This window comes from Schistocerca piceifrons, chromosome 3 (assembly GCF_021461385.2).
Source record: "Schistocerca piceifrons isolate TAMUIC-IGC-003096 chromosome 3, iqSchPice1.1, whole genome shotgun sequence".
Lineage (NCBI taxonomy): Eukaryota > Metazoa > Arthropoda > Insecta > Orthoptera > Acrididae > Schistocerca > Schistocerca piceifrons.
In genome coordinates this window covers 268091548-268107156 of record NC_060140.1, presented here as the reverse complement: position 1 = coordinate 268107156, position 15609 = coordinate 268091548, and the positions used below count along the sequence as shown (strand labels likewise).

The 15609-nt window shown below is 40.7% G+C and overlaps 1 protein-coding gene across 1 annotated transcript in view; it reads right to left on the bottom strand.

Annotated features, from left to right (window-relative positions):
• Nucleotides 1-13831, bottom strand: part of LOC124789365 (VPS35 endosomal protein-sorting factor-like) — a 105509-nt gene extending 91678 nt beyond the window's left edge. Inside the window, exon 1 of the mRNA XM_047256692.1 lies at nucleotides 13641-13831. Within this exon, the coding sequence (XP_047112648.1) occupies nucleotides 13641-13672 (32 nt within the window). The 5' untranslated portion in view covers nucleotides 13673-13831. The remainder of the gene's footprint in view (nucleotides 1-13640) is intronic.
• Between the last annotated feature and the right edge of the window lie 1778 nt (nucleotides 13832-15609).

Sequence of the window (15609 nt, the reverse complement as noted above, 5' to 3'; positions counted from 1 at the left end):
GTACATGGCCGTCGCCCATGGATGTGGTCTGGTGGGCTGCGTTCATGAACAGGAGTGGTCCTGTAGGTGCTCAGAAACATTGTGAGTGCCACTGCTAAGTGGTGGATCTGCCAACTGCTTTCAACATTTGTTATTTAAATATATGCATCATCTGCTCCCCTTCGCCATTGGAGGATGGGTGGAAAGGTGGGCTAAACAAGTGTTTAATGCCATTAGCAATGCAGAACTGTTCAAAGGCCGTCACCATGAACTGGTGCACATTGATGTGAACAAGGGTACGAGAAAGCCCTTTGATAGTGAGGATCTGGGTAAATGCATTGAGGGTGGTGGTTGTAGTGGTGGAAGCCATGTTACCCACATATGGGTAGTTGGAATAATCATCCACAACAATGAGTGACATAGAGATCACAAAAGGACCCACAAAGTCCAGATGAATGTGGTCCCAGGGGCGATGGGAAATGAGCATGGGGGCAAAAGATCAAAGTGGAGCAGCCTGACATTGGGCACATGTAGAACAGCTGCACATCATGGCATCAACATCTCTGTTCAGTCCTAGCCAGGGAGGCACATTGCCTGGCAAGAGCCTTCATCCATAACATACTCCAGTGCTCACAATGGTGGAGTTCCAAGATATGAGGGCATAAGGTATTCTGGATGACAACATGGTGGGTATCCGCCTATGCATGCCGCAGGAGAACATCAGAGACAACACACGAACGATGAGAAAGGGGAGTTCTGGATCTCCTGAGTTCTGGATCAGCATATTTGGAAAAATAAGTGGGCCACCAATTTTGCACATAGTGCTGCAGCAGTGTGAGCAGCAGTAGTGGGAGTCCCATCTAAGGCAAATTGTCATTCGAAGTCAGTGTGGAAACAGGATATCTCCTGTTGCTAAAATGCTTGGTCTGGCCCTGAAGGTAGATGAGAGAGCGGATTGCATTTGCATGTTGCACAATAGGCTTGTACTTGATTGTGTAATTCTAAGAAGTAAGGGGCCTTTGAGCCATCCACTCCAGAAGCTGTGAATGTGGCCCAAAGAGCACTACCAAGAGTTTGCAGTCAATAAAGAGGGTAATTTAGTACCAAAGAGGTAATTTCTTAACAACAAAGATTGTCTCCAAAGCCTCTTTCTCAAACTATGAGTAGTTTCATCAAGCTGGCATCAGTGTCTTTGACACGCAGGTGATGAGTTGCTCAGTACCATCATCGTTATGATGCGCCAACCATGCATGAATGCTATGAGAGGAAGCATCAGCAGTCAAAGCTAGAGAATGTTATAGAGAAAAGGGCATCAGTCAGGGCACTGAGCGTAACACATCCTTCAGCTGACAGCTGACCACTGGAACTGAGCACCCTTCTTCTGCAACTGGATGAATGGGTGCATAATGTGTGCTGCTTGCAGGAGGAACTTAGAATAATAATTCAATTTACCCAAAAAAGCCTGCAGTTCCTATAGGTTTTGGCAATGTGGGAGAGAGTCAACAGCTGCATTGTTGTGGTCAATGGGCTTAATCCTGTCTGTTGAGCAAGTGACCAAGGTACTCTGCTTGCTCCTCAAAAACTCGTGTCTGTGGAGGCAGCACTTGAGCCCAGCATTGCACAATGTAGTGAAGAGGGTGCAAAGTTGCGCCAGTGGTCTTGGCATGTAGCACCCGTAACTGTTAAGTCATTAAGTTAATTGGTACAAGAAGGAATGGACATGCTTAACTGTTCCAGGTATCTCTGGAAGATTGCTGCAGCAGAAGAGATCCCCAAGAACAAATGTCTGCATTTGTACAAGCCAAAGGGTGCATTGATTACTATAATGTGTTGTGATTCCTCACCTAGTGGGATCTGTAAATAGCCATCGGAAAGGTCTATCTTAGAAAAATATTCACAGCTAACAAGCTTCCTGAGGAGATCCTCTAGACATGGCAGGGGATAAGTTTCTATGTGTGCCCTGGAATTGAGTGTTGATCCAGAATCTCCACAGAGCCAGAGGGAGCAGTTTCATTTCTTTGCTATCATGGGCATGGTCCAAGCAGTAGCTTTGAGAAGTGCAATTATGTCAGCTTCATGAAGCCAATCGATTTCGAGCTTAATCACCATCCGCAGGGAGACTGGAAGCTGATGTGCCCAAAAGAAACAGGGCACTGCATCTGGACATAGAGAAATATGCACCTCGAAATTGATGAAGCACCCCAGGCAGGTCAGAACAGAGATGCAAAGGAGGTACAAAGGTCATCAAGTTCCTGGGAGGGGACCATGTCACCTGAACTTCATTCATGATGAAAAACCCAAACAGCGAGAAGGCATCCAGGCCGAAAATGTTGCTAGCTGAGTGATTATTGACTAAGAACAGTATTATCGGCCACGCAACCTTGTATGCTGCCGTAGTCGTGAACTGACCTCTGAAGGGAATTGAACTGTTATCATACGCAACCAACTTGCAGGAGGGCAAGGCCAATACTGGGTAACCAAGACAAGCAAATGTTGGCAGTTTCACCAGGGAAACCGTAGCTGCCCTAGGGAATAATGGCCTGGAGTTCATACACAGTAGCTTGATGCAAGTGGGGAGTGAGGTTTGACTACCCCAATGCTTGACGGCAGGCAGTTCAGAGATGTCCATCCCTCCCATAACAAGTGCAGTGTGCCCAGCAATCTGGACTGTTCACATATTGGTGCATCGTGAAACACTCGCTGGCTGCTCAGAGGTCATTGACATGACCAAAAGTGATGAATGACACCAACGCCATCAGAGAAAGGACTTACAAGAATTCCGACCCCTTGCAGGAGGGAACGAGCCATAAGACTTTCATTTGGTACCTGTGTGATCTCAAAAAAGAGCATGATTTTCAAAATATCATCCAAGGAAGCACTGTCCAGCTTGAGGGTGCCAGGCATTCTTCCAGATCAGGTTCCAATTATACCACCCCATCTCAAATCAAGGAATCTGCATGAGGCTTTGCACGATGTGTTTGTGCATGTGAAATCACACGGCCGATTCAGTCCTTGCAAATCCATCACATACAAGCAATAACACTGACCAGGTTGGTTGTGTAACTCAGGGCGCAATGTGACCACATGGAATCATCGTGCATAATAGTTCAACAGCAATGAACACATCTCCACGAATGTGAGTACAACTGGATTTGAGAGGGGAGCCAACTTCTTTAGTAAGAAAAATATCTCTGTGGGAGACCAAGAAAGAAAGAGTGATCATTAAAGAGCTTCATCAGAAACTCTAAAAGTGGCAAAGTGCTGCTTCAGCTGCTGCAAATATGTATCCTAATCTTCTTTGCTGGCATTAAACAGTGGGAACGAGGATGGGAGGGACTCTATCTGGGAAGCAATAACAGCCTGAACAGGTTATCAACTCTGTACCTGCAAGTGTTGTGACAAAACCTGAATTTCCTGACGTAACAGGTTGGTTTGCTGCTGCAGAGCAACTCTTGCTGTTACTGTTCCATGGGTTGCATGAGTTTCACGTCCATAAGACACTGTTAATCTTTTTCTTCATTGCTGATTTATAGTAACCAGAATATGACACAATTGGCAAGTGCTGGCTGATTGGCTGAGGGTATCGAATCGTGAGTTGCCAAATGTCACCAAGTATAACAATAACAGTGGACGAACAACAAGAAAATATGATGCAGTGACAAGTCCGAAGTATAAGCCAAATCATGAACCTAGACATAGTGATATGTAATGCCAAGCAATGCTGCATACAAGGAACGATACATAAGTGTAGCCGGAACATGACAGAGGTTTGGACCTCAATGCAGCTGACTTTATAGTGTGGCTGTATGTGCTGATAGGCCAAAGCATGGGTCTGTAGTGTGGCACCCTGTCAAACCCTTTTCTGAAATCTAGGCGTATGGAATCTGCCTGTTGCCTTTCAGCTATGGTTTGTAGGTTATCATGTGACAAAAGGGCAAGCTGAGTGTTGCATGAGTGACACTTTCGAAAACTGTGCTGGTTTATGGACAGGATCTTTTCTGTCTCAAGGAACTTTATTATATTTGAAATGAGAATATGTTCAAGAATTCTGGAGCAAATCACTGTTAAGGAAATTGGTCTGTAATTCTGTGGATCAGTTCTTGCATCCCTTCTTGTACACAGGTGTAATCTGCACTTTTTCCAGTCACTTGGGGCTTTGTGCTGGGCAAGAGAGTGCCAATAAAAGCAAGCTAATTAAAAGGCCAATGCCGTAGAGTGCTCTTTGCACAACCAAACTGAGATTACATCGAGATATGGTGGCTTTTTTTCAATTTTATCAGTTGCTTCTCTGCACCAGGTGTGACCACCACTATGTCCTCCATATGGGAGTCTGTGCGATGGTCAAATGGCACTATGTTTGTGCAATCCTCCTGCATGAATGATATCTTAAATACAAAAGTTTAAACTTCAGCTTTTCTTTTGCTATCTTCTATTGCTATATCATAATGGTCAATGAGTGACTGGACAAAAGCCTTTGATATGCTTAGCAATTTAATGTAGGTCCACAATTTTCACAAGTTTCGGTTAGATTCTCTGCTAAGGTATGACAGTGGTAGTTGTTGCATGCTTCGCACATTGATCTTTTTACATCCACACAAATCTCTGCTAACTTTTGCCTGTTGTTTTTGCGCATTCTCTTCTGAAAGAAATGTGCAACAGTCCATGTCACCGAAGTCTGTTGTTATACCACAGTGGGTCTTTCCCCTCCTTAATCTACTTACTCAGCACACACTTCTCCAGAGCGCGATTTACAATCCATTTAACTTTAGCCGTAATTCTTCTACTTCCAGTCATAATGGAACTAAATTACCTCTATTTATTGTTTAGGTTGGATGCTACCAACTGCTTATCTGCTCTTTCTAGCAGATTGATTTATTAACTTGATAACCACCATTGCTGTGATGATATCATGATCACTATTCCCTGCCACTATAGCGACACCATCGATAAGGTTTGTAGCAACAAAGTCTAAAATATTTCCATTGCATGCAGGCTGTCGAACTAGCTGCTCAAGACAGATTTCAGAAGACGTGTCCAAAAGTACTTCACAAGATTGCCTGTCTGTACTGCTGACAATGAATCCATAGATGTCCCAGTCTACACTCAGTAGGTTAAAGTTGCCTCCAACTAATACTGCATGATCTGGGTATTTATGTGCTACAGAGCATAGATTTTCTCTGAAAGACTCTAAAACTATTATGGAAGAATCAGACAGTCAGCAGAAACATCCAACAATTAACTTGATTTTACCTATACATATTATACATGTCCAGGTAACTTCACAGCCACACTCAAAACTGACGTCATAGGAGACAGTATTTTCATCAACTGCAATTAACACTCCCCATCTATGATGTCTAATCCGTCTTTCCGATATACGTTATACATTCAGACACACTGAATGCACTCTACAGAAAATAAAAGAAAACCACTATGAAGGAATTTCTGGATGGGATGGAAGTTAGTAGATGCGACATACACATACAGATAAACAAATTATTACAAGTTCAGAAACACTGCATTATTTATTCAAGAGAAAGAGCTGTGCAAATTTAGCAGGTCAGTAATGTGTCAGTCTGGAATCTCACTGACTAGAGTAGAATTGTCTACAGTGATGAGTCCTGCTTCAAATTGAGCCCCAATTGCCAGCAAATATAAGTCTGGAGATGCCCAGGACAGGAGTGGGACACCAACCCAATTGTCTTCCACCAAATGGCCTGACAGTCATGAGTGTTGGTCTGTGGTGCTATTTTGTTTCATAGCAGGACCCCTTCAGTTATCATACACAGCACAGTGGCATGTCAGTGATATTCTACACTTCATTTTGTTGTCTTTCATGGAAAGCCATCTTGAACTTACACTTCAGCAAGATAATGTCCACCTACACATGGTGAGAGCTTCTAATGCTTGTCTTCATACTACCAAATCCCACCTGGGCCAGCAAGGTCGTCAGATTTCTCCCAAATTGACGAATATTGAATCATTATGGGCAGCGCCCCCAACCAGCTTGGGATATTGAGATATTGATGATCTAACATGCCAGTTGGACAGAGTTTGGTACAATATCCATCAGGAGGACATACAACATCTCTATCAATCAATGGCAAGCTGAATTACTGCTTGCATAAGGGCCAGACGTGGACCAAAGCATTATTGACTTGCTCAGTTGGCGAAGCTCTTTCTCTTGAAAAAATCATACAATTTTTCTGAAATTGTTGTATTCATCATTTGTTTGTACATGTGTACATTGCATATTCAGATAAATCCTTTGTGTTGTGTGTGTGTGTGTGTGTGTGTGTGTGTGTGTGTGAGTGAGAGAGAGAGAGAGAGAGAGAGAGAGATCAGCTCTAGATCACGAGAATAATCTGAGTGTGACGAATTTCCTGGAGGGCAGTAAATTTGGGAACTTCGTTGCAAGATATACTTTGGCAGAACACATCAGAATTGATGAAATCTCAATCATCACTGCATTAAATGACACTGCTGCTGAACAGAGGGATGATCCAGCTCTGCTGGAAACGACAGAAGCCTTGAAGGTGGACAAACTGACCGAAGGAGAATTCCAATTAATTAACAGAGCACTGTATATGAGGAACTATGATCCAATGGGGCAGAAATGGTTACTTGTCATTTCAACTCAGCTATGGCCAGCTATCCTGAAGTTTTTCCAAGACACTCCGACATCTGTTCATAAAGACTAAAGAAACAGATACAGGTATCACTGGCTAAGTCTCTATGGATCTTTTAGACAGTATGTGAGCCACTGCAAAGTATTCCAACAACAAAGCACAGCTGGAATTATCTTCGGAGCATTTTGTACCAAACTCGCCTGCAACAGTGCCATTCCACAAAACTGGAATCAACCTCTTGTGGAAGTCCTTGAAGTTCACGAATAGGAATAGATGGACAATAGTCTATCCTAATTACCTCACTTGCCATGCTGTCACCAAGGCTGTGCTAACAGCTGAAGTTCCAGAAATTACAAGGTTACTTGCAGAAGATATCAGTTCAACACTTGGGCCATCCTGCTCCCTCAATGCTCTGATTGTTGGAAAGTTTTCCACAAGAGACTAGTAACAAAGGCAGTTTCACATTGTGACATCACCCACAGTGTGACAACTGCTTACCATCCACGGATGAAGGTTCTCGCACAATGCTTTAATAAGACATTGGCATATATGTTCTTGATGTACATTGATGTTGAGCAGAGAGGTCAAGATACAATACTACCTGTCATGACATTTGCATACAAAACAGTGAAGCGAGATACAGGCTTCACACCTTTCCTTCTGCATCAAGGCTGCGAGGCCAGAACAACAATCGATACACTGTTATCTTTTCAACCGAATAATACTCAGGGTGACTGTGAAAAACCTCATCACTAGGAATGAAGAAGCAAGGGAGTTGGCCGATGAATGAATGCTGTAAATTGAAACTTTTAGCACTGGGCAGAAGCATGTAAAGGAACGATAGCTGACAATGCAGTGAATAGATATGGACCCAGCACAGCAGTTCATAATGGGAGGGATCCTCTATGGTATACAGTCACTGTAAAGAAACCTTTAAACAGAGATTATTGCATAATAGGAGTAAAACAAAGCATAGGGCAATAGACAGAGAGATGCTGAATGAAATGCAATTGGCTGTCAAGAAAACAATGCGTGTAGCCTACAGTGATCACTGTAGAAGAATACAGTCAAATGATCTTCCACAAAACCCAAAGAAATTCTGGTTGTATTGACAGGCTGTTAGTGGCACCAAAGTTAGTTCCACTTCCTAGAGAATGAAACAGGATCTGAAACTGAGAGTAGCAAAGCAAAAGTGAAATGCTTAACTCTGTTTTCAAACATTCCTTCACAAAAGAAAAGAAAAAAAATCCAGGAGAATTGCCCAAATGTAATCTTTATACTACTAAAAATTGAGTGAAACGAGTTCTGATGTCCGTGGTAATGAGAAATACGTGAAATCTTTAAAACTGAACAAAGCTTCAGGGCCCGATGGAATCCCTAACAAATTCTGTACTGATTTTGCAGCTGAGTTTGCCCCTCTTCCAACTATAATCTATCTTAGATTCCTCAAACAAAAACCCATGCCAACTTCTTGGAAGAAAGCACATCACACTTGTCTACAAGAAGGGTAGTAGAAGTGATTCACAAAACTACCATTCAATATCCTTGACATCAACTTGTTGTAGAATCTTAGAACATATTTTGAGATCAAATTTAATGAGGTATCTTGAACAGAATGGCCTCCTCAATGCCAACCAACATGGACTTCGAAAACATCACGTGATCTCCCACTCGCACTTTTCTCACATAACATACTGAAAGCTTTAGACCAAGGCAATCAGGTTGATTCTGTATTTCTTGATTTCCAAAAAGTAACTGACGCAGTACCACACCTATGCTTATTGTCAAAAGTATGATAATATGGGCTATCAAGTGAAATTTGTGACTGGCTTGAGGACTTTTTGGTAGGGAGGATGCAGCATGTTATCTTGGTTGGACATTCATCATCAGATGTAGAAATAACTTTGGGTGTGTCCCAGGGAAGTGTGCTGGGGCCCTTGCTGTTCATGTTGTATATTTATAACATCGCAGAAAATATTAATACTAAAATCAAGCTTTTGCAGATGATGCAGTAATGTATAATGAAGTAGTATCTGAAAGAAGCTGGATTAATATTCAGTCAGATTTTGATAAGATTTCAAAGTAATGCACAGACTGGCAACTTGCTTTAAATGTTCAGAAATGTAAAATTTTGCACTTCACAAAATGAAAAAACATAGTAGCCTGTAACTATAATATCAATGAGTCACTGCTGGAATCGGCCAAGTCATATAAATACCTGGGTGTAACACTTTGTAGGGATCTGAAATGGAATGATCGCATAGGTTCAGCCACGGGTAAGGCAGGTGGTAGACTTTGGTTTTTTGGTGGAGTATTGGGGATGTACAATAAATCTACGAAGGAGATTGTTTAGAAATCGTTCATGCGACCGGTTCTAGAATATTGCTCAAGTGTGTGGGACTGTACCAGATAGGACTAACATGGGATATTAAATATACACAGAGAAGGGCAGCATGAATGGTCACAGGCTTGTTTAATCAGTATCGGAGATACTGAAGGAACTGAACTGGAAAACTCTTTAAGATAGGTGTAAACTATCCCAAAAAAGTCTACTGACAAAGTTTCAAAATCTGGCTTTAAATGATTCCTCATGGAACATACTACAACCTCCTACATATTACTCACATTGGGATTGTAAGGATAAGATCAGAATAATCACTGCATGCACACAGGCATTCGAACAATCAGTCTTCTCGCACTTCATACGTGAATAGAACTGGAAGAAACCCTTATAACTTGTACAATGGGACATAGCCTCTGCCTTGCACCTCACGGTGGTTTGAAGAGTTTAGATGTAGAACTTCAGGTGTGCCCCAGGGAAGTGTGTTGCGACCCTTGCTGTTCGTGTTGTGTATGAATGATCTTGTGGACAATATTTATAGTAACCTCAGGGTTTTTGCAGATTATGCAGTTATCTTTAGTGAAGTCTGAGCCTGGCGTCAGCTGCCAGAGACTCTGGTCATGTGTGTGTGTGTTGCATTTGCATGAGTGCATGTGTGTATGTTGTCTGTTTCCGACAAAGGCCTTGCTGGCCGAAAGCTCACTTTCCGACAGTCTTTTTGTTGTGCCTACCTGTGACTCAGCATCTCCGCTATATGGTGAGTAGCAGCTATCCTTTTCACAATTCTGTTACATTCCATCCTGGATTCTCCATTGTTAAATATGGAATTGTTCTACCAAAAAGTGATGGAAGAATCCATTAAAAAAAGGGACTGTAGTTATGTAGTGTGCTAACTTCTGTCTTATAATGCTGTAATACAGTGACTACATACATTTATGTAGCTCCAACACATGGCTCTTAGGTCTGCCAACATATCTCAAATTCCAGCAGCAGTAACCTACAGCCACCACATGATGATCTCGAACATTTGCTTCAAAGAAATATTGTGGGATTTACAAGTTTCGATCTAGCAGTACGCCCAAAAGCCATATACTGAACACATCTACTACTAAAGCTTGAAGAGTCACAGCCATGTTTCTGTTTCCACAGAATAAAGCAGTACTTTTGCTCTTCATAACTGTTGTAAATGAAATATAACTTGCTCTGCTTCAACAGCTGCCAACAACAGCAAAAACTGGAATCAATCTGCTGTTAACGCAGTTCCAAGAGTACAGATCAAAAATCTGTGTCACAGTACAACACATTAGCTAGTGTGGCAGAAGTGTAGCCCATATTTTATTTCCCACAAAAATGAAGTGGAATGATTGCATTCATGTCAAAAACAAGGTCACATCCTCCACTATGTGGACATTCTCAATATATTTGTCAGATGCAGTTGGAGTACTGTAGCACCACAATCGAAGGACAAAAAATTAAATGAGAAAATGGGTGCTCAATTGAAACAGGAAGATGGAACACAAGGTCTGCAAGGTCAGCTTGAGTATGAGCTCCAAGACGACCACTGGAACTGGAGGCTGTTTAATGCATTAAGATATTCTGCTGATGGAAGCAGTCTCAAATATTCTTACATCTCTGTGTGTGACATGTACAGGTTTTTCTACATTTGTATTATTTCTGCAACCAAATACTCTCTGGTAACTCTCCCAACAAATTGAAAACAGTAAGTGTTGACAATATTCTATAAGCACTGGACATATATCTTGAAAAATTAATGAACATTTAGACCTTGAGAAAAATCGTACTCCAAGCTGCTTGCCACTCTTCTGCTGCACCATCTATTGATGTTCACTAATCTGTAGCTAAGATGAAACTTTGCTCTTGGCAACACAGCATGTCGACAGGCTTGAAAGTGAAAAACAGTGTATCTATGTGGAGCATTACATTAGTCTACTATTTTTTCCTAGTCCTTTTTTATTCTCCTTCATAGATTTGCAGGCATTTTCCTCAGTGTATTCACAGTGATATGCTAACAATTACAGTTCCAAAGTATTTTAAATCTTTTCCTTCCAGTCCATCCATAATATACCATCAGCCAACATTACTCTGACGAATGATATTAATTTGGCTACAGAGATGTCAAAACCATTAAATCTGTTTTGGTTTCTTATAGAAGGTCAACTAGGATTTGAATTCAGCAACTCACGAAGGACAAATCAACATGTCTAGCAAAAGATATTGCAGGTATTTTACCTCAAGTGAACACTAGGAGATGGAGTAAGCAATGATTATTTTTGAGTTATGTATTTTTGACTACCCTGATTTCATATTTCGGGACTAGTGTAGCAGGGGATACAACCTGTCGGCTTTGGACAATGACGTCACAAGTGGCCAATCGAGAAGCGATTCTTCTTAGTGTTGTAGCTCCCTTCAGTGGCTGATAAGTGTTTTTTGGCTTTTTTTAAAAAAAATCTCACGAGATAGAATAAACAGATCCACTTTATTAAGCAATCAGTAAAAAAACGAAACTGAAACATAACAGCAAAAGCGAAAATGGTAAACTGCTCTCTGGCGACTTGTGACGTCATTGTCCAAAGTCGACGGTTGTATCCCCTGCTGCACTAGACCCCATATTTCAAATAGCCTACTTTTATGAGGATATTCCCTTCACACTCTCAACACTTTAAAACAACAAACAAGGTTGTTTATAATCTGCAAGACTGTTCATATGGAACTCAGTTGTCTCTTTTCATCAGACTCTGAGGACGCAAAGTTATTAATTTATACATCTATCGTTTGTTATTCTATATCAAACACAATATTTCTGAACATGCTGAATAAACTGAATATATGAAGGGCAGGTTCTCAAGAACAGGAAATACTCACACTGTGGATCCATTCGAAATGTACACAATTACCATTCTTTGCTCATGAGATATTAAACATTTCTCATTCAAAATGTTTCTACAGTGTAACTGAGTACGTTAGCTTACAGAAATACTAGATCCCAATTTCTTGTTAAGTAGGCCAAAGTTTTAATGTGTTACCAGGTGTACCATGTATGATGTGGCAGTCATTGCACAAAAATTTTTCTCTTGTCGGTTTCCCGTTTTATCTGTTTCAGATGCAGTGCAATACATCTCTGCAAGAATAGTTGTGATGCATATAGTGTTGGTAGGTGTTCATGTGTTTATATATTTCAGAAATGTTATATAATGTGATCATGTGTGTATATTTTTCAGAATAATAATATAAAAAAGTTTCATGTTCTTATTATATCATAATTATATTTCTTGTGCATGATGTAAGATCCTTGCAGATTAGATACATGTTGTTTTCTTTTCAAATCATGTAGCACATAAAGTGGCTAAGCCAGTGGTAATGCACCACTCACATTGAGGAAGAGCAGGATTCATACCCCATTCACCAATCCTGACTTGGGTTTTCTGGTTTCCCGAAGTTGCTAAGGTAAATGCTGAGATGGTTCCATTGATAAGGGCATGGCAGACATTCTGCCCTCTTCTTCTTCTATTTCCTGGCCTTATACTGTGTTTCCATGGGATTGGGATGTCAATCTGGATTTGGCTGTTAGTAGTAGTGTGTGGCTGGATGCTCTTCCTGTCACCATCCATCATCCCATTGACGTACACATCTAATTTGTCATTCTCAAAACAGTTTTGAATATCAGTCATTATTAGAAGAGTGTACAGGTAATGGGCATGATGTTTGAATTTAAAAGCAATGGATAGTCTTTGAAATTATATCAAAATATTCAGCAGCTGATCATTGTCTTTGTATATCACTGTACTATACTTCCTTGCATTTATAAGATACTGAATCAATAACTGCGATACAAATGACTTATTAATTGTTCGAATATAAATTAACTAGAAAGGCTAGTAAAATCTGGTATAATGGCCAGTTGAAGAAGAGATCGTTAAGACAGAGCATATGTACTGACTGGCCAAGGATGAGGCTGTAAATTGGCCAAGGGCTTTCGGCGACAGCTTCAAAGATCAAGGAAATCATGAAAAATCCATACAATTTTGATCAAATGGTAATTTGATCATCACAGCTCCCTAACGTTATATAGGCCGGTGTTCTTACCACGGCGCCTCATCGCTATATTACTAATAGAATAGTCAACTGTTGTTAATGGCTGAGGACCGATAACTAATCAAAACATAGGCTAATAACGGTATCAACATTTTTCTTATTGTCTAACTTAAAATTTTCATTGCTTGTATTCGTGTAAAATTGTTGAGATACTCTGACAATCGCACAGCGCAATATTAGCAACAGAAAGATAATAAAAACTAAGTTTTGATGCCTTTTTATTTCCCACCGATTACATCTTGCTCATGAACAATTACATAACTATTGTAAATTATATCGTCATTAACTATCGATAAATAGTTGTAAGGTCAGTTGATATTTACTTTATGTTTGTCAGCTTTTTTGTATGTCATAAGATGCGAGAGCGGGGACAAAATTTGCTATATATTTACCGGTACTCGTAGTACGAATGACACATGTCACCGCCGCTTTGAAAAATATAACACGCAACTTTTTGACAACAGCAGCACTAATTGCACTTTTTTATTTATATTATAAAGTGGTGGTGGTGGTGTTGTGCCAATGTGGAAAATGAATCAGTCTTATTGGATGGAAAACTGTTATACACATAACCTCACCATTCACATGAAGACTGGCGAACAGCACTCATTTTGTTAGCGTGTAAGAATGTTGTGTAAGCTATAACACTGCAATAATAAACACAAAACTCAACGCAGAAACATTCTATAACAACTCTGTTTCGCAAACGTAAACATTTGTTTACTTGCTTTGACAGTTGATATTACAACATCTTTGATAGCGCAACAGAGACCGCAGTCACTCAGAGTTTCATCTATGAATTTCCGCGTCGCATGTTAAGATTCCTGTCTCTGCATGCAGCAAACATTTCACGTTTGTAAGCAATGTCAGATTCCGAGGTTTCTTCACCTCAGCCGAGTACTAACGTGTGATCTTCCTTTCTTGCCCTTTCTTCCTTTCACGGAGACTGTGGATAAACAAATCTATTAGTCATCGTCTGATCACAGCTCCTTGAAAAAGGTAAGTCACTGATAAGATGATTCACTATAGCTTAAATTAAAGCAATAAGCGTGAAATTACGTTGAAATCAGTGTTCTGTTACTTTACAAGTTCATTTCGTGACGTCACCGTTGCTGCACCTCAATCGATACATCAGCAAATACAACCTCTGGGAGATGGTGACAAGGCGCGGCAGCCATCTCTGGGCTCAACAATGAGTTTTTACTGCTGCAAGTCTTCGAACGCGGTAGTGCGGTAGTCGTTATCTAGTGTCTTCAGATACGGGCGGTTCCGAACTCCTTGTCGCAGAAAGCCAACTAATGTACTGAGGAGCGTTGGAAGAATATTGAATGTGGTGTCACCGCCAGACACCACACTTGCTAGGTGGTAGCCTTTAAATCGGCCGCGGTCCGTTAGTATACGTCGGACCCGCGTGTCGCCACTATCAGTGATTGCAGACCGAGCGCCGCCACACGGCAGGTCTAGAGAGACTTCCTAGCACTCGCCCCAGTTGTACAGCCGACTTTGCTAGCGATGGTTCACTGACAAATTACGCTCTCATTTGCCGAGACGATAGTTAGCATAGCCTTCAGCTACGTCATTTGCTACGACCTAGCAAGGTGCCATTACCAGTTACTATTGATGCTGTAAAACATGTACCGCCAAGAGCGATGTTCACCAATTATGGATTAAAGTTAAGTATTCCAGCAGCTCCGTACTTTTTTTTACTAGTCTCAATTCCTTTAACTGTTCCAGACCTCACGCCAGCCTGTGTGAGCTTAAACGCGTGCCTTTTGGCTTCCTCCTAGTGGATTGGCTGTCTTGCCAGTCCACAACATTGAATAGTTATTTGCATGTAGGAAATATACTCCAAGATTTAAGTTTTATTCGAAGCTTGCGGTTGTTTTGTTACAGTGACTCAATAATATATTTTAACAAAGGATATAATGCCTGGTGAACGACTAGTAATGTCTCAATCCATTGTGCTTAATAAATTTCATTGATCAGATCATTAAATAATATTGGTGATGAAACAAAACAATGTCAACAAGGAGGATGGTAATAATTAACAAGGTGAGGCAAGTAGTTTAAAGGCTCCTGCTGCACCGCCTCACTCCACTCATAAAATACCTTTCTCCTCTTTTCATTTTTCCCTTTTTTCATCTGCTGAATTTCGGTAATTCACTTACTTCCACAATGTATGAGCAACACAGTTATATCTACACCTTATTGCTCATTACAGTTCTAAAGGGTCTTCAAAGGTCTTTTGTGTAATATTAAAGTCCTTGTTGTGAGCTTGACTAATGGAATGCAACTGCTTTGTGAATCAAGATAACTGAGATAGTGTTAAGGGGAGGTTCTCATCGAGAGGCATGTGAAATGGGTGAAATTAATATTTTTTTAAAAACAGAATGCTTATTTTTATGAAAATAAGGGTTTCTCCACTTTATTGTACAACCATTCATTATTGATTTTTTCCTAACAAATTAAAAATGACATTTGCAACCCTTGTCAAAGTATGAGCTTTGTGCCCTATCCTGGTTTGAGTGAAGCATTGTATGGACTTGT